Below are 17,321 nucleotides of genomic sequence, written 5' to 3'. Positions count from 1 at the left end.
TAATACAATATACACTCCATAACAGATTGATAGTGTGAGTATTGTTCTTTTTCATTTTCATTCTGAAAGTATTCTGATACAAGCTGGCTACAGATCAAAAATAAAGAAAACAAAAACTGTAACTGTTACACTTTTACTCAACAGTTTGTTAAACAGAACTTAAAAACCAAAAAAGAACATTGTCAAGTATTACGTTTTCCTCCCTAATGTGAAATAGGGTGGAGGTGGTGGAGGGGGGGGGGGGGGGTAAGGGAGTGGAGACCAGCTGACCAAGCCCATTCCCTTGTCAAACATGTGGATGAGATGCCGTGCTAGGAGCGGGAAACGATGGGATAGTAAGCCACAATATATCTCAAATACAGCTTTTAATTAAATTACATTTCTCTTTTTTTGTAGTTTCCATTGTCTCTTTTTTTGGAAGGAAACCATCCAGACACAGTAAGCATTTTTTGACTACAGGTAAGCCAATATAAGAAAAAAAAAATTATTTCAGACCATGGCTTTTTCAGTCAAGAGAAATGCCCAACTCAGACTTAAAGCACACAAGCACGCAAGGAAAATTAATCAGATGCAAAGTAGCATTTTGTGATTCTTTTTGTGTCATTTACTTGAATTTTTGTATCACTTCTGCAGGTGGATCAGTCCAGATGGGTCTGTGTAGGAACCACACAGGGACAGGAACAAAGCAAGGCAGCGTGGGTGTGATTCGGGCACAGCGGGAGAGAAGTTCAGGGAGGATAACAGCTGAGTGGAGGTAAAGGGATGAGCGGGGGGGGAACGTGTGGGTTGGTACAGCTGTTAAGGTACTGATTGTGTCCTGATAGTCACCCACTAACAGCCTCAGTGTGCAGCAAATGTAGCTTTCTTCAAACTAAAGTTTGACCAGTTGATGGAGAGCCGTTGGCGGGTCTGCTGGGCAGAATCCAAGCAAAACCTGCAGGGACAAAAACCAAGCATTAACCTTCTGAGGAGCAATACTACTTCAAATGTAAATGTTTTTAAATATCTGCGGAGTTTCGAAGGCCTTATTATCATGATTTCCTTTAAAAGTAGACAATTTGGATGATTTAAAAACCTACATTGTGTGTCTATGTTTGCTTGCTAGCATATTGATGCATGTCTACCATACTGCTATTTAACTGTCAATCAGTGCATATGATTGTACTCGTACATTTATCCACTTCTATAAAACCTAACTCAATAGTGCCACAAAATCCACAAGGGACCTTAAAAGTAGCCCAAAATAGAAAAGCTTCAAAATATCACCAGTATTTGTAAAGTTGGTTTAGTTATTACATTTTAATACACATACCTTTTGAAATATTCCACCTCCCTCTCCGTTTCATCCAGCTCAGTGCTATCCAAGTCGATGTCTTTGGGCAAGAATACATCATCTGAAAAAAATAACATGCATGTTATTTGATCCCATTTTAAATATATTTATTAGTAAGTGTATTATAGAATACGTATCTGAGAAAATGTTGTTTTCGGAAGCAATGGCTGGTTGTTGTCAAAGTTAGAAATTCTACATATTTAATAAGTAGATTCTACGATTGTTGATAATGTTGTCTCTTCCCTGCCATACGGATTTCTTGTTTTTAGGTCAACATCTCTTTTGGGGCCCAGTTTCGCCCCTGCCAACTTGTGAAAGGAAAATACCTTTATGCAGCCACATTGTCAGAACTACTTTAAGAAACTCCCCGTACTTCCTGCTAATGGCATGACCTAAATGGCAGCAGAAATCTGCACAGAGCACACATTCACTAATCACACTGTGATGCCGTATATACCACAGAATACCCAAGAGACCCGTGAGGAAATCTACCTGTGCTTGGTCAGAACATTCTGTTAGGGACACAGTTTGTAGTTCCCTCACCTCGCATGCCGTCTGCTGTTTCAGTAGTAAAGCTGGTCATGAGTGAGATTAGACAAACACCACTGGGCGCTACCACACACACCTGAATCTTTGTAAATCACAATAATACCAACCTATTGAGGGGTTCTTGTCCCCCTTCTTCTTCTTGTTCTTCTTGTTCTTGCCTTTGGGCTGAGGGGACTCTGCACTGGGAGGTTTGCCGTTCTGCTGCTCCGAGGCTGGAGGGGGAGACGGGGAAGGGTTGGACACAGCTGGACTTCTCCGGTCTTCCTTTATTTGAGTCAGCTGTTGTTGTTGTTGCTGCTGCTGCATCTGCTGCTGCTGCCTTTTCCCACTGTTGCTTCTGACATTACACCTGTCCTCCCTCCTTGGTTCAGTGTTTGGGAGAGGAGCCAGAGCCCCAGCAGGCCTGACCCGCGTAGCTTTGGTGTCTGTTGTAGTGGTGGGGGTGGGGGCGGTGCCGTTAGCTAGCTTTGCTGCCACATCGGAGCTTTTGGGTAGCTCTGGAGCTTTCTTTACAGCAGCCTCACAAGGGGCCACCTTAGCAGTCTGCCTGGCCTTCACTTTCCCGTGGACCTCGAGGTGAGATGACGGCGGGTCAATGTGGAGGAGGGCTTGACAGTGGGGGATGCTGGTCGCCCTCTCACTCGTGTGTTTGGGGCTGTGCTGCGTGTGGGGCCGGGGTGCGGGTTCAAACCTGGGCTCCTTCTGGTCAGGGAGGCGGATGAAGCTTTGAAGCAGTGACTGTGACTTTCCGTTCTGAAGGTTATCCAGGACGTTCTGAGCTGTCTGTTTGAGGGGCTGAGGGTTGTTTTGAGGGGGAGCAGTGTTTTCCTTTGCCTTCTCTTTCTTTTTCTTCTTGGCAGCGCGATGGTGCTGCATCTCTTGCAGTCGGAGCAGTTCCTTTTGAAGCGCTGCCTCCTCCTCTTCCTGCCGCTGTCGCCGCTGCTGCTCTTCCAACATCTGCAGCTCCTCCCTTTCACGGGCCTCTGCCTCCAGGCGAGCCTTCTCCTCCATCTGAAGCAGAGACAACATACTTTTAGCATGATGACACCTTTGACTCAAAACATAGTAAGCCTGCAAAAAGAGCTGTGCATTAAACACTACCAAATTCTCAAGACAAACTCTTTTTTACAGCCTTGAACTAATAGAGAACCGCAGTGACGCGTCCTAAAACCCGGAAGTAAACTCCTTCCGGTTCCTTCGTCAAAACGCAATGCAATTTCTCCATAGGAGTTTAGAAAATAGCTGGAAATAAGATCTGTGGTTGAAACACATTTAAGAGACGGATCACGTTTTGTTCAGCCGGATAATCTCCACATGTCTACCCTACTTTTATAATTTTCTAATCATAAATGTAGTCGCCAGAAGCAAAATGCTAACGTTATGCTATAAACGTACAGCAGGGTCGCTGCTTCAACGTCACGCCAACTTAAGATCCATATTCAAACATACAGATTCTAAAGTGTAGAAGTTGAAGTGTTTGTTCTAACAGTTTGCAGGAGGCAGGGACTTGCTTTCAAGCAGAACAGGGCAAACAAACTTAGCGGGAGTGTTTACGTGTTCGGCGTAATGGCGTACAAAGGCCTCGACAACTTCTGTAGTCCTTTTCAGCCACTTGTTAACAACCATTGTTTTTCAGACACGTAAACTCTGCTGATGGATTTAATGTCGTAGAACAAAACGTGATCCGTCTCTTCAATGTGTCTCGACCACAGACCTTATTTCCAGCTATTTTCCAAAACCCTATGGAGAAATTGCATTGCTTTCTGGCGAAGGAACCGGAAGTGGTCAAATGCTAACTTACTTCCGGGTTTCAGGACGCGTCACTGTGGCACTCTAAAGGGAGGGATGTTTACCTTCTTCTGTTTATGCCTGGCCCGTTTGGCTGCCTTAGAACTGGAGGCAGGTTTATTGTCGGCACTATTGATGAACTGCAATAGGTCCTCCACCCGCCTGTGGTCCTCCACTCCTCCATCTCGCTCTATCACTGGCTGCTGCTCCTCACGTTTGGGCTGCTCCTCCTTACGTTTTGTCAGACGCAAACGCAGCTTCTCCCGCATCTCTGCATAGTTTCGACTGGTAGGAGCAGCTGGGGGCTGAGAATAACAAAGAGTGATCATTAAGGATAAAACATTTCATTTGACTTATAAACTATAGTATGATACACTATATCATTAATGCCTTATTTGTATTCTGTACATTAATATTGTTAAGATACCAGTCATATTATCTTCCCAGGTAATTCCCAATTCATTTGGTTGCCGTTGTTTACATTGCGAATTCAAAAATGCAAAACGGGAATGGACCTCGTTTCATTTTGCTGCAATTATTCTTGAATCCTCAAAAGGGGATATTATCTTTAGAAAATAAAAATAAATGTATTTCACCTGTTCTTTGAACGAAAGCAAACAGTTTTTAAAAATTCTTCAAGGGGATTCAAAAAGTACCTACATTTGCATCCCCTAAAAATAAATGTGTGCGTCTTACCCCGCCGTGCCCAAAGAACTCGCAGTAGCAGCAGTCACAGTACTTTCCTTCCTTCTGGTTGGTGGAGGTGGAGGTGGAGGAGCTATGCTCGGAGCAGCTGTCCTCGTCCTGACTCTCCTCCCCGTCGTACGGCTGGTGCTCGTACGCCCCGTTCCCCTCACAGCGGTGGCCTTCACAGTCAGGATCACTGAAAGAAGAGAGAGAATTCAAACTGGCTTCTCCATTAACATTCACAAAAACAAAATGACCTTTCAATACATCAGTCTCAGTCATTACATTTAAAAATGCCCATCATTAGGCATGTACAGGATGTGGTGGGGGTCTCACCTGCAGACGCTGGGGGGGGCACTCACAGGACCGTCTGCTGAGGAGGTCGGAGGCTCGGCGGGCGGCAGGCACAAACCCTGGTGGGCCTCCATGAAGTCTGGTGCTGGAGCAGCCATCTTTGGAAAGGGCTGGGAGCCCATTGTGGGAAGGTGTGTGGTGGGGGCTGGGGGCAGGGTGGGGCCCGAGAGCGGAGGGAGGGAGGTCAGTCCTGCAGGGCAGCTTCTGGGGGGGGCCGGAGCGGGTTGCCTGTGGTCCTCTTTACCTAGATTGTGAAATACATCGTCTGGAGGAGACAAAGATGTGTGGGTTGAGAGCGTTGTTCAGTTCTTCCAGGTCCAACTCTTTAAAACATTTTAGTCATTCACAAAGCATTTAACCAATGAGGAAAGTCACACTTAAAATTAAAATCGACTTATAATATTAAGTATTCCTTTAAAATGTAATTAGTCTCAAAGTGTATTTATGATCAATGCTTACACCTAAGCTAGAAAATGCCAGGCAAAAACAGTTTAACCTCTTGTTACATCTATATCATTACAGTTACTTTTCCTTACACAAAAAGGGAGGAAACATTTCATTTCAGTTCAACTTTAAATCCGGACTGTGACAGAGTACATGTGCGTCTTTTACAAAAGTAAAAAAAACACACAGGCAAAAACATTTCTTCTTATTAGGTTTAACAATGGCAGTTCCCCCCCCCCCTGTAATAACTATGTCCCATAATTTAATCATCAGCATTGCAAACCTAACATTGCTCCTCCCACCTATTTTACCTAAAGAGTTGGGTCTTTTAGATGCTAGGTGGATGGGGGGGTTATTACTTGACTGGACAGTGGTGGCGGTGCAGGACACGGAGGACGTGGAGGCGGAGGTGGCCATCACTACTCGGTTGGGCTCCATGAAGGCATCCTGGAAATTGTAGAGACACTTCTTCTTGGCGCCACTCTTCTTCTGCTGTTTGGCTTCGGAAGAGGAGCATGACGACGACGAGGATGACGATGAGGAAGATGACAGAGATGAGGAAGCGGAGCAAGAAGGGGGCAGAGGGGTGGGCAGCGAGGGGTGTTCCCCTTGGGGGCCTATAGACGATGTTGGGGGAAGGGGAACGTCAGCGAGGGGTGGTCCAAGCATGTCACCTGTTTATAGAAAAATCAAGTTGTTATTTTGACTCTTGGACTTTGTATTTATCGGTTATCTTTAGTGTGTCATGGCGGCTCACCTGGCAGGGACTCGGGGAGCAGCACAGATGGATTCCAGCTCTTCATCACGGCAGCATCCCACAGGTTCTCAAACTTGAGTGAGAGGCACTGCAGCGAGCTGTTCCAGTCGCCTGCTCCACCCGCACCGCCAAAGCAGTTCTGGTAAACGTGATCCGGTAGCGAAGGGCTGAAGGCCGGCTGCTTGGCCGCCGAGTGGTTTGATGTAGGGTTTGGGGGTAGAGGCTTAAAGATAGAAAGACAAGTTACAATAAATGTGACACTAATTTGGGGTTATAATAATAATAATAATAATAATAATAATAATACATTACATTTATAAAGCGCCTTTCCTGGTGCTCAAAGTGCTTATAAGAAACTAATATTTGATCTTTTTTTGTTGTTGTCTTTTTTAGTTTTTAGTTTAGTACTTTATTCCGGCCATTGTGACTTTGGATTCATTCATTGGATATGTAATAATGATAATAAAAAGAATTATAAATACTATAATAATTATAATGACTATTATATAATTATCTTAATTATCAGAGTTTATATAAACATAGGATGAGAAATGAAACTGTCTTGTTATCTTAACATGGACTTGTAGGAATCTTTTATTTTTACTTTATTATTTTATTTTCACCCTGGAAATGGGTGTATGTATGTATATGTGTACATATGTATGTATGTATAATTATTTTATCCGTGTGAGTATTTAATTACGGAATTATCTTTTTTTTCTTTATCCTGCAACTGGATGACTAACGGGAGGGCTACTTCTATATAAGCCTTGCTTTCTGCCCTCGCGCTTCTACTCATTTTGATGGTATTTTCGGATGTATAACTCTATAATTCTTGAAATAATAGAATAAATAAAATATATATATATATATATATATATATATATATATGAGCAGGTCTACAATGCACTTGGCTTTGCCTTGACATTTGGTTTAGTCTGACCCCTAGTGGGAGACATTCAAATGTCAATGGAACCAAATGAAACAAAACAAAACTAAGCTTAGTACTGTTCATGGAAACTTAAAAAATCCCCAGTGATAAGGAAATGAATCAAATTTCCCTTAAAGGGACTCTCATAGCTATAAGTCGTCATTTTGAAAATAAAAGTATCTCCGGCTTTTGCATGTACAGACTCAAAACATGATTCTCCTCACCTTGTGTGTGAGAGGAGGACTGGGGGGGTAGAGTGTCGGGTGCAGTAGGGGCCGGGAGAAGTTGTGAAGGGGCATGTGGCCGTGGATGTGGGGGTACAGGTGGAGGGCAGGGTGGGCAGGGGGTGTCTTGCTGTCTGTGAAGAACTGGTGTCCGACTGTGGGAGGGGGTGCAGAGTGGAGCCGGCTGGGGGGCAGGCAGGAGGCGGGGCCCAGGGCGGAAGAGCTGGGGTCCTGGTTGCACACGTGGCACTCACAGGCATGCTGGACCTGTTCTACCTGAGAGTGGTACAAGCAAGTTAAAAACATGTGGTTTTATTTGGGAGAATGTGATCCTCTGCCCGGCCCCAACGTGTAACCCATACTGCAACACAAACGTTCAGTCTTGTGTTGATGAGACTAAGAGACTAGGGCGATTCGTCATTCGTTTTAGGAATTATAGAAACATACTTTAAGGTAATGGCTGGCTATGAAAATGATTTAAGAGTCATTTTTCTTAAGTAATTAGAAGTAAGAAAGCTTTACAACACCTGTTGGTGGCTGTAAGAGGGTGGAGGACTGTTGGTGTGTCCTGAGGAAAGTTCCTCCTGCTGCCCTCGGGGCTCTCCACCAACTTCACCATCGACCTCCTCCTCGTCACCCTCTGAACTGCTGCTGCTGGTCATGCGAGGAGACTGAAATACAGAAAATGAACAAAGTTTACAAATCAGGAAATAGGTGAGGAACATTACTCAAAACATTTCCCCAAGCTCATTCATAATCAACTTTAGTTTCATCATCCAGAAACTTGTCAGGGAATTTCACAACTCATCTTAGGAAATGTTTTGATATAACACCACGGTAACAAAACTCACCCCTGCCTTTAGTTCCGCGTTTTCACATTCCCCGTTGAGGTCATTATGGAGGCCGTTCACAGCAGCGGTCACTACACTGTTATCCTCATAACCACTCATAGGGTAGTCCGTGAACGTATTGGACAATGGAGGCACTTCATCATCATCATCACTGATACTAAAAATAGAAATGAGTATTCATGTTAGGGGAAGAACAGATTATGCAATTATGATCAGACATACCCAATACTAAACTGTGCCCATGTGATTTGTCACAGACATTAAAAAGCACTGACTGGCTGACTTACAAAGTGTTGGTGTCTCCTTCAGGGAGCATGAGCCTCGGGTGCTGCTGGATGGTGATGGGAGAGCTGGAGTTGGAGCCGGATGCTGAGCTGCCGGAGGAGAGGCTGGGCGGGTGCACCTCTGCCAGGTAGTCGCGGGGGGGCTCCCCCTGCAGCGGCAGCTTGATGTGGAGGTCCTCAGCGATGGGAGAGTCCATGATGCCACAGGTCAGGATGTGAGAGAGACTACAGTCGTCACACGTGCACCTGTTGGTCGGGGCGGGCGAGGAAATAATAATAATACTGATTTAATTACAGATGCAACTATCTATTTATAACACAAAACTACACCTTTTCTCACTTTCACTCATTAGGTGAGACCGTGGCATAATAGTGTAATAAATTCCTGACAACTCAAAGATGGGAAATTAAATTCGCTTTTTTAACTCAAAGCAATTGAAAGAAGAAGATCATAACAAACCTAAATTATTAGAAGGGAAAATAAGAATACTTTTTCTTTTATCAACCAAAGTTTAAATGTGTTACATTGGAAGAGACATGATTTCAGACCAGAAAATGACGTAGCAGTGAAAAGTTGAAACTCACCTTCTTCGGTAATTGCAGTTGGGGCAGTCTGGAATATTGAGGCGAGATGAGAGCATCCTCATCGTCTCCGTGAAGTTGTTTTCGATAGACGGAGACTTCTTACTGTTAGGTATCTATAAAAGAGAACACATTTTTAAAACTCCTCTGAAGTGCAAACATGCACATTTAAAATCTGCCACGATAGCTTTGTACTCTTGTTGCGTACCTGTTCTTCTATAAATCTTCTCTGCTTAAAGAACTCCCAGTCCTCCTTCAGCATTCGCTGCTTAGTCTTCAAAGTCTGGTAATGGGCAGATCATTAGAAGAACATGAACTTCCAAAATAACAGAAATACATTTTTTAAGGTATAAACAGGTGACTGTGTTCAGGTATACTTTAGAAGTCTCTTACGTTTTTGCTAATCAAGGACTTGTGTGGCTCTGTTCTTTGGTTGGTAAGACTCTGACCCTCCACCTTAAATAGCAGCTGCAAAAAAGTCACACTAACAGCTTTAGTTCAGGCGTATTCATTGATTACCACCGTAACAAGGTAGTGTCATTTCCTGTATCAAATGTGTTGTCATGGATATGTATACCTGTTCATCTACATAGTCGTCAATCCTCTTCTCACACTCCTGCCAATCAGTAGCCACCGAAGCCATCTCCTGCTGCAGCTGATGGTAGCTTTCTAACAAGGTCCTGTACATGTCTTCATTGTATGAATCATAGGAGGCCGTGCCATGTCTAAAGAAACAGAGGCAGAACAGTCATTAAAGACACTTGTATGGTTTAAGAAAGGGATTGTCAACCTTTGAGTCAAGAGTTGTACATTTAGGGATAACGATGGGTAAGTAGCGTATCTTTTTAATGTTTTAATTAGTAAAACTATATCTTACTTCAGCTGTGCAACCAGTGCAGGTAAACTGCTGTGCAAGATGGGTTCGGAGAACACTAGATTCTCAAAAAGGTGCTTGTTGTGCAGCTCCCACGTCACCTGGAACTTCTGAAGGTGTTCATTTTCCTGAGTAAAAAGGGGTCAGAATAATAGTTGAAGCTAATACAGTAAAACTGGCTTTGAGTTGGGATTTATGCCACTTGCAGGACAGCCAACACATCTCTGTGGCTCTGGCTCCACAAAGGGTAAACTGACCAGGGTGAGCAGAAAGCTGCTGATGGTGCGAGCAGCCTGACAGAGGGCGTGGTACTCCTCCATCAGCATGGAGGTGAACTGGTAGGCCTGAGGAGGACCCAGGGCTGCCGCCACGTTCCCCGCTGGTCCTGTGGTCTTGGGTCCTGAAGATAGGTGTTTCAGTAGCCGCACCTTCATCTCAAGGACGTATTCACGCGCCTGCTGCTCCAACCGTTGATACAGCTGGTACGGGTCCTTCTCACAGAGTCTACAGGAGGAAAATAAAAGGGCTTTATCTTGATAAATGGTAATACATAGTTCCCCTGAAGAACATTTTTCAAGGGGGTTTTTATTATGTGCCTGATTAAAGTATGTGGTTGATATAAACATACGTAATTCCTGCATGAGTATATTGAGACTGGAAACGTTGTGTTAAAAACCAAAACCAGCCAACAAACTGTTTTTCTTTCCATAATTACACCCTAGTTCTTAAGTTTTAAATTGTTCCTCAGAGTCATTACACAGCCAAAAGTCCAGTTTGAACAGGAAATACATTACATCAAGGAAGAAAAGATGCAACTTCAAGGGGCTTTTAATCTGACCAATTAAAGAAGTTTCAACTTGTTGACATCATTCCTGTCAAAGGCTGTCAGGCTTGATAGTTTTAACCGGGTTTTTTTTTCTGCATCCACAGTTCAACAGAGACATCTAGTGGACAAACACCATGAGAAACAGAAATTAGACGCAGTAGTTTTACCTATCCACCAGCTCCTTCATGCCCTCCTTGTCTCTCTCTAGAGGCTGGTCATGGTCATCTGCCAACGGTGTTCCTGTCTGACGGTAGATGCAGCGCACCAGGTATCGAACCTCCGACCAGTGGTTCTGTAGCTGCTGTGACTCCCTCTCCGATTCTGCTGAAATCTCCCTGTTATCCAGAACAAAATCTCATTAATATCACTGTAAAAATGAACAAATAAATTAAGATTGAATACACTTTAGTGGCCTTCTCTCTGCACTGACCGTCTCTCATTGCAGGCTTCACAGCTGCACACGGTGTCAGCAGGCATGGGTGCGGTGAGGTCCGGAGCGGGGAGCATGGGTAGTGTAGGCACAGCAGTTGTCAGTCTGTCCCCCGGGGCCGCCTCCTGGCCCAGGTTACCGTTTCCCACAGGCATGTGTAAAAGGAAGTCCTGGCTCTGTGGGAAATATAATAAACAGCACAATAAGATGCAGAACAATGTGTACACTTGACACAAAATGGTAGTGATCAACGTTGTGTAGTAAATAATGCGTTTGTTCAATCACACATTGGTTTTTGTTGATTCTGTATCATGTGTTGATGTCTAAAGTCCAATACATGCTGCAACAAGACAACTTTTGACAAGCACACATTTAGCATATCAACAATAAACTACAAAAATATGTGTTAAATAATTATTATTATTATAATATAAGTATTTTAGTTGAATTCTTATACAAAGGCCATCTATATGTAGCTTGAACTGTGGGTTGTGATAATCTGGTCATTCATGCTGATAGACTCCTTTAATAACTATTCATCTTATTCACTGAGGCAGGTACAAGGCCCAGAAAGAAAACGTGCTATGAGCTGACAATAGAAGGAACCAAGGTGCAATAGATGGGTCAGCCAATTCCAGGACTGAGTCGTACGCCTGATTGAGAACTTATAATACGGACATGATGCCAACCACGTTTCTATGGGGTGAGTGTTTCTTACTTGAATCCCAAGTCATAGTTTTGAGGTTCACACAAAGTTACTAAGATGGAAGCCTTGCTGGTGGTTTCTGATCTAAACATTGCCAAGCGGTTGGCATATAACTATGTGCTACATTTTCTGTTCAATCCAACTGTATGCAGCCAGTGGTTTGGCTCTGCTTACGACAGGGACTTGATATTCAGAGTCAGCATAATATCCTACTGCTGTAAGGATGGCGTGGAACAAAACATTATGAGGAGAACAAACCCGAGCGAGGGCCAAGGCAACCACAATAAGGAAAACCAAACCCCCGGGCACACCTGACACATCAACATTAATGAACCAGCTCGACAATGCAACAGTTAGAAAGGCTTGTGGTACTCAATAAGGTTTTGAGTTCACTTGCATTTGTGAACCAATGTCCAAATGTCTTCCTTGCTGTACAACTTGGTGATTCAAGGTTGTACAGCAAGGAAGAATGAAGGAAGAGTGTGTTTGAGCTTATGTTCCAAGATACTGAATATGTACTAGCAAAAATATTATATACCCAGAGAAATGATATATTGTTACTGATAGAGTTTACTAGCAGCCCCGGCGGTCACACAAACCGAAATGTAGCTAAATCACAGCATGGTGAAGTGGCAGCGGAAATGTGTAAACAGTAATGAATTCAGATTTCAGCTTGAATCCAAAATGGTAAAAAAAATATTGCTTAGAGTCTATACAACAAAACCACATTTACCTGCCAATTATGTTCAAATTCATCAAACTAGAAATGTAAAAAATAGGGGGGGGTTCCTTCATTTTTTTATTCAGGGTATAGTAAAAGAGTTGTAAACAGCTTTATTAGTTACAATAAGTAATCACACCCTTGTAAACCCAGAGGATACAAAGTGGCTTTGTATTCCAGTTGAAAAAAATAAATGCTTTGTTGCATCACAAGATGTTTTTACCTCTACATTGGTATTGTCCTCGCAAAGACGCAAGCTAAGCACATAGCCATGCGCTCCAACATAAAGGAGCATTTCTCAGTGTTGACCTAGAAACTGTTATCTTGCTATGATTTAAAGCCAAGCCAATATATGAATTGATAGTATGTCCTTCATAACATTTATTTTGACAGAAACAGCTGTTACTTCTGGTTGCTCCTCTTTTCTGGCAAAGAAATGGATGTGAACAGAAGAGCTACACCCTCCAGTGAAAGACTGATCGCAGCTGTGCGAGTTAAACTGCAGATACATGGCATCTGTGCAGAGACAGATATTTGGAAACTGAACCAGAGGACCATCCTTTCTTTTACAACTTTTCCACAACTTAAAGACCTTTACTTGTCTTTAAAGAAAACGGTATCCTTACCCCCAACGACTGCTCCAGAGCAGTGTGCCGGTCCTCCTTCTCCACTGTGCGCCTGCAGTCGGAGCACACCCACAGAGGCAGCTGGAGGGCACTGGGTGTTTTGTTGGGCTGAGCCGTTCCGTTCTGGCCGAGGACCCCCGCCTCTGAAGGCACCGCGCTGTCTTTCCGCTCACATCGGCACAAGAGGCAGCGATCGCCGGCCGTGTAGGGAGCCCGTTGGTTCAAGCCGAACGTGAATGGGGTCTGAGGTGAGCATGTTGGTAGGAGGAAGAGGAGAGAAAGATATACCGTAAGCCACTTAAGCATTTGCAAAAACAATTAAAGGTGGACGATAATTTATTTGGTTATTTAACGTCACTCAATTAAATCGTACTGAGATGAAATGTGTTCTCAAAACGTATTTCTCTGAACATCTGTTCACACTCGGTTCAATTAAACTTTGGTTTTGTCTGATCCATTTGATTTTGTGTTTGTTTGTAGGTTAATATATATATTCAGTGCAGAGCTGTTCATATTTATTTATTCGCTATAAATTATTTAAAGTTCTTAGTCAAATTAGGAAATAATCATTCTTTTTCATTTGTCAAGAATTTAATTCACCAAAGAGTTTACCATGTGTTTATTTCACATGGACTATTTATTTATTGAAATACAAGAATATATATATTATCATGATATGAAATGACCTATATTGGTATAGATTTTGGCCAATTCACCCAGCCCTAAAAACATATATACAAAAATGTTTTAATCATTTCTTTAAATAACATAATGGGCTTCTTTGACACAGAATCTGAATAATTCAGTGTTCAATTCATATACTGAAATACAATGGAATGATGCAGTTATTTTGTATAGGAAACGTAATAATCAATATGGTCAAACTAAAGCCTTCAAATGATGTGCAAGTTGAACAAATAGGCTCCAGATGGACATTCTGCTAAATGAAGGCAGATCCACCTCTCTTCCCCAGCAAGCGATTGCACACTGCACTTTGGGAACACCAGCTGTTTAAATTGCCCCCCTGCACTCCATTAAAACACTGGAACCTTTTCTTAATGTGCAGCCTTGTCACCGAGTGAACCACTAAGTGGCACAAACACATCATTAGAAGCCGGGAGTTTCAATTAATGATCTTCACATTGCTGCGGTTTACAGAAGGCAAAATGTCTTAAGGGATTTTAAATAGGAGGTGGCTTTACATCTGTTTAAGCAACATGTTATAGGAGATGCTTAAGTTTCCATGAGGTTTTGATCAGTGCTGTGAGTAACTCAAGTTAATTCTCTCCTTCAGCAGTGATATTTTCTGATTTCATTCAAAAGGCGAGTACAAAAGCAATATGTTTTAGTTTGCCTGTTTATTTTGGTAAACTGCAATGATTAGGGGCGTAACAACTGAAATAGACACATAGTTTGACACAATACAATGTGATTGTATACCAATCAAATCCATTTTCTAAATGTTTTATAAGTATATGTTTTTTGCAATTAAGATAACTTTGTCAGCATATGATAGACGGTGTTTACAACAAAACAAAAACAACCAGTTGTGTGGACAAAAACATGAGGTAGCAAATGTAACAGCCAAATGTCATCATTTGAACCAGCCTAGGGTGAATAAATTATTGATTTACTGTGTGTGCGCTGGAAAAAAACAATACACAAAAAAACAATGACAGCACAAATAATAACTTACCATTTTCAAGTAAAGCTCGTAATGCTGATGATAATATAATTTCACAGTCTACGGATTTAAATTATTTCACCGCACAAGATCTTTGTAACAGAACCATCAAAAGTTTGGTTTAGGCAATTGTTCCAGTGTAGAAAATGATGACAGACAATTTAAATATGACTAAATGCGGAAAGCTGCATTTGAGTCATCGGCACTATGACAATGCTTTTAAAAGAGTGCTGCAGAGACTAGAATTAGTGTTCTAATTGATCACTTAGGGTGGGCACTGGGCACATTACAAGGAAGGCAGATGTTAGAGCATCTTCTTGTCAGTTGTTGCAGAGCGCACTGTGTATGGAGCCCGTCAGAATTGAATGTATGAATGATATTTGTGACAGTTGTCTCACTGATTGTTTTACATGATATGAGTAAAGACAAATGAAAGACCACATAAGCAATTATGTAGTGCGTTCCCAAATTGCATTCATTACATAAAGGTGTTCATTATGTGTGAAACATGGTATATGGCTTCAGTGGCTTTAAATGCATTTTTGACACCTGGTGTAAATGTACCTGAAGGACCCCGGAGAAGTCAGCATTCACTGGTCCTTCTGTAAACTGTGGTGTAACACTGTTGTTGACTTTGACCTGAGGGATAAAAACAACTTAATTAGAGATTACTTCTATTGACTAATTGGCTTGGTTATTGACAACATCAAAATATCTACCTGGTGAAGTAGGATATGTTTTTTCTGAGTAAAGGTTATGCCCATTTGAAGCAGAAGGTCGTTAATACAGTCAGGCACTTGGAACATGTACATGTATACACCTTTTATTCATTTAAGAAGGGACATATCCATGTTTTTAAATATCATGAAGCACTTCTTAGGACATTCATTTCTTATGATGAATAGTGGAAGTATATGATGTGCAAGATTTGTTTGGATGGAGGGGTCACAACATACAAGGAATGGGTACTTATTAGGCTGCATGTATCATAAACATACACACTTAGTAAGTGAAAGACTTTGTTTACCTTTATAGTCCAACATTACAGACAGAAATATAGAGAAGATCGGGTTGAATGCCATGCAAAATGACTAAAGTTATAGCTACATGTGTGATTTGTGACCCACCATAATAAACGTATGAACTGACAGTTAATTATTAAACATGGGCCAGTTAGAAGAAACTAGCCAACATAACCTTTGTGCAAATGGTGTATAACTAGGGTACTTTGGTAAACTGGACTTAGTTAGTTGATTTGGGATATTATATGGACATTATAACCACACACATGACATTAAACTTCTAATTATCAAGTAAAGTGTATGGTCAGCTTGCAGAAACACATCGAGGCCCGCCGGGGATTGAGTTGTTGGTACACTTCACTGTTAGCATTAGCTAGCATTAATGTTTATATGTGTTATAGCAGCTTATGCCCCAGCCGTGTTGAAACCAACTGTGCTCGGGAATAATCTTGGTTTGGCCAATGTAATCTCCACCTACCTGGACTGTATTAGCTCAAAAATAATGCTTCATGGTGTCTCTAATTGTTGTCGATTCAGCTACGGTCTCTCAACTTGAGCTAAGGATGGCAATCGCAGCGTTCGGCCAAGACCCAAGTGCCCTAATGTTTACGACAGTTTATTGCATTATAATATGGCCAGTTTAACCACACAGCCATTCACAAAGCATAACAACAAGTCTGAGCGGCAATTAAGCCAGTTAATTTGAAGCTACCTAGGTCAACGTTAGTTAGCTAGCTGCCTTCTTCGCATCAGTGTCGGGCCCAAATCAGATGTGTGTCGTTGATAACGCTGCTAGCTAGTCGCCCGGTTTGACATCCACTGGGTTACATTGCGTGACACTCTTACCTCTCCGTTGAGGCCCGTGATGGAGCCGATATTCCCGCTGCCTGTGCTGCCAGGTGTTAGAAAGCTGACGACGGAGGCAGGTGTTGCTGTTCCCGCACAGCCAAGGGCCGAGGCAACCCCGGCCTTGCCACCGCTGGTGTTGCAGACAGCACTGCAACTACTGCCACCGCCCCGCTTGTTCTTCCTTCGTTTAGCCCCTCGTTTAGCATCGGTTGGACTCATTTTTGTCCCCAGAAGAAGCGAGACAACTTGCCGTCCACACTTGGCAGGGTCTCGAGTGGAATGCCAGGCGCAATCACTAGGGTATTAATCCGGGATAGCGATTCAGAGACTCCAAAAACGACAGATACTCAGTTCCATCAAAGTGCAAGCCGACTTCATATATTCCAATATGGCCTCTAGCCTTGGTGCTTGCGTTGCAGCGCAGCTTTGCGTCTCCACTGCCGGGGCTTATGGGAAATTGAGTTTGTTTGTAAAATCGCATCGTAGCAAAGAATCAAGTTACAGTTAACAAGTCGTGGATGTGGCGGATATTTAACCATTAAAGATTAACAATTGACCAGCATATTATTTTTAGTGTCGTAATTTTACCTTAAATACTCATGCGAACAATATCTTAAAACCTGCACAACCCTTTGAACATGTTGCACATTTCTTCACCACACTACATATTTTTAAATATGCACAGCTCTTCCTTCTGACTATCTTATTTGAATATATTAATTGTCATATTTTATTTTTATTTTACCGTAGGCTACTCAGTTTCTTACATATATTTTGTGTAAATAAAGCCATTATTTAA

The 17,321-nt window shown here is 42.4% G+C and overlaps 1 protein-coding gene across 3 annotated transcripts; it reads right to left on the bottom strand.

Moving 5' to 3' along the window:
- Window positions 1–752: 752 nt before the first annotated feature.
- Window positions 753–16,943, bottom strand: fam193a (family with sequence similarity 193 member A). 3 transcript variants are annotated; one of them, XM_034084789.2, is made up of 23 exons: window positions 16,520–16,943; window positions 15,216–15,290; window positions 12,968–13,210; window positions 10,915–11,090; window positions 10,652–10,819; window positions 9,916–10,162; window positions 9,662–9,786; window positions 9,362–9,509; window positions 9,178–9,252; window positions 8,993–9,067; window positions 8,788–8,900; window positions 8,206–8,448; window positions 7,919–8,075; window positions 7,595–7,738; window positions 7,068–7,343; window positions 5,913–6,135; window positions 5,467–5,829; window positions 4,694–4,976; window positions 4,367–4,553; window positions 3,736–3,975; window positions 1,990–2,893; window positions 1,313–1,394; window positions 753–934 (listed from the first exon to the last, which is right to left on the bottom strand). In XM_034084789.2, the coding sequence occupies exons 1-23, from the start codon at window positions 16,739–16,741 to the stop codon at window positions 841–843; spliced, it is 4,863 nt and encodes a 1,620-aa protein (XP_033940680.1). In that variant the 5' UTR covers window positions 16,742–16,943; the 3' UTR covers window positions 753–840. The 3 variants fall into 3 exon arrangements, with proteins under 3 accessions (XP_033940680.1, XP_033940688.1, XP_033940697.1); XM_034084797.2 differs by having other exon boundaries at window positions 7,925–8,075; XM_034084806.2 differs by having other exon boundaries at window positions 5,515–5,829; window positions 16,520–16,942.
- Window positions 16,944–17,321: the final 378 nt, after the last annotated feature.

Source organism: Pseudochaenichthys georgianus, chromosome 1, assembly GCF_902827115.2.
Source record: "Pseudochaenichthys georgianus chromosome 1, fPseGeo1.2, whole genome shotgun sequence".
NCBI classification, from domain to species: Eukaryota; Metazoa; Chordata; class Actinopteri; order Perciformes; family Channichthyidae; genus Pseudochaenichthys; species Pseudochaenichthys georgianus.
Note: the sequence above shows the minus strand (reverse complement) of the source record. Positions and strands in the feature narration are given on the sequence as shown.

Coding starts and splice junctions, on each gene's coding strand:
- fam193a (XM_034084789.2), bottom strand. CDS start 16,741: ATGAGTCCAACCGATGCTAAACGAGGGGCTAAACGAAGGAAGAACAAG. Junction 5,830..5,912: donor GCTCCCCGAGTCCCTGCCAG/GTGAGCCGCCAT, acceptor TTCTATAAACAG/GTGACATGCTTGGACCACCC. Junction 935..1,312: donor GAGGTGGAATATTTCAAAAG/GTATGTGTATTA, acceptor TTGTCCCTGCAG/GTTTTGCTTGGATTCTGCCC.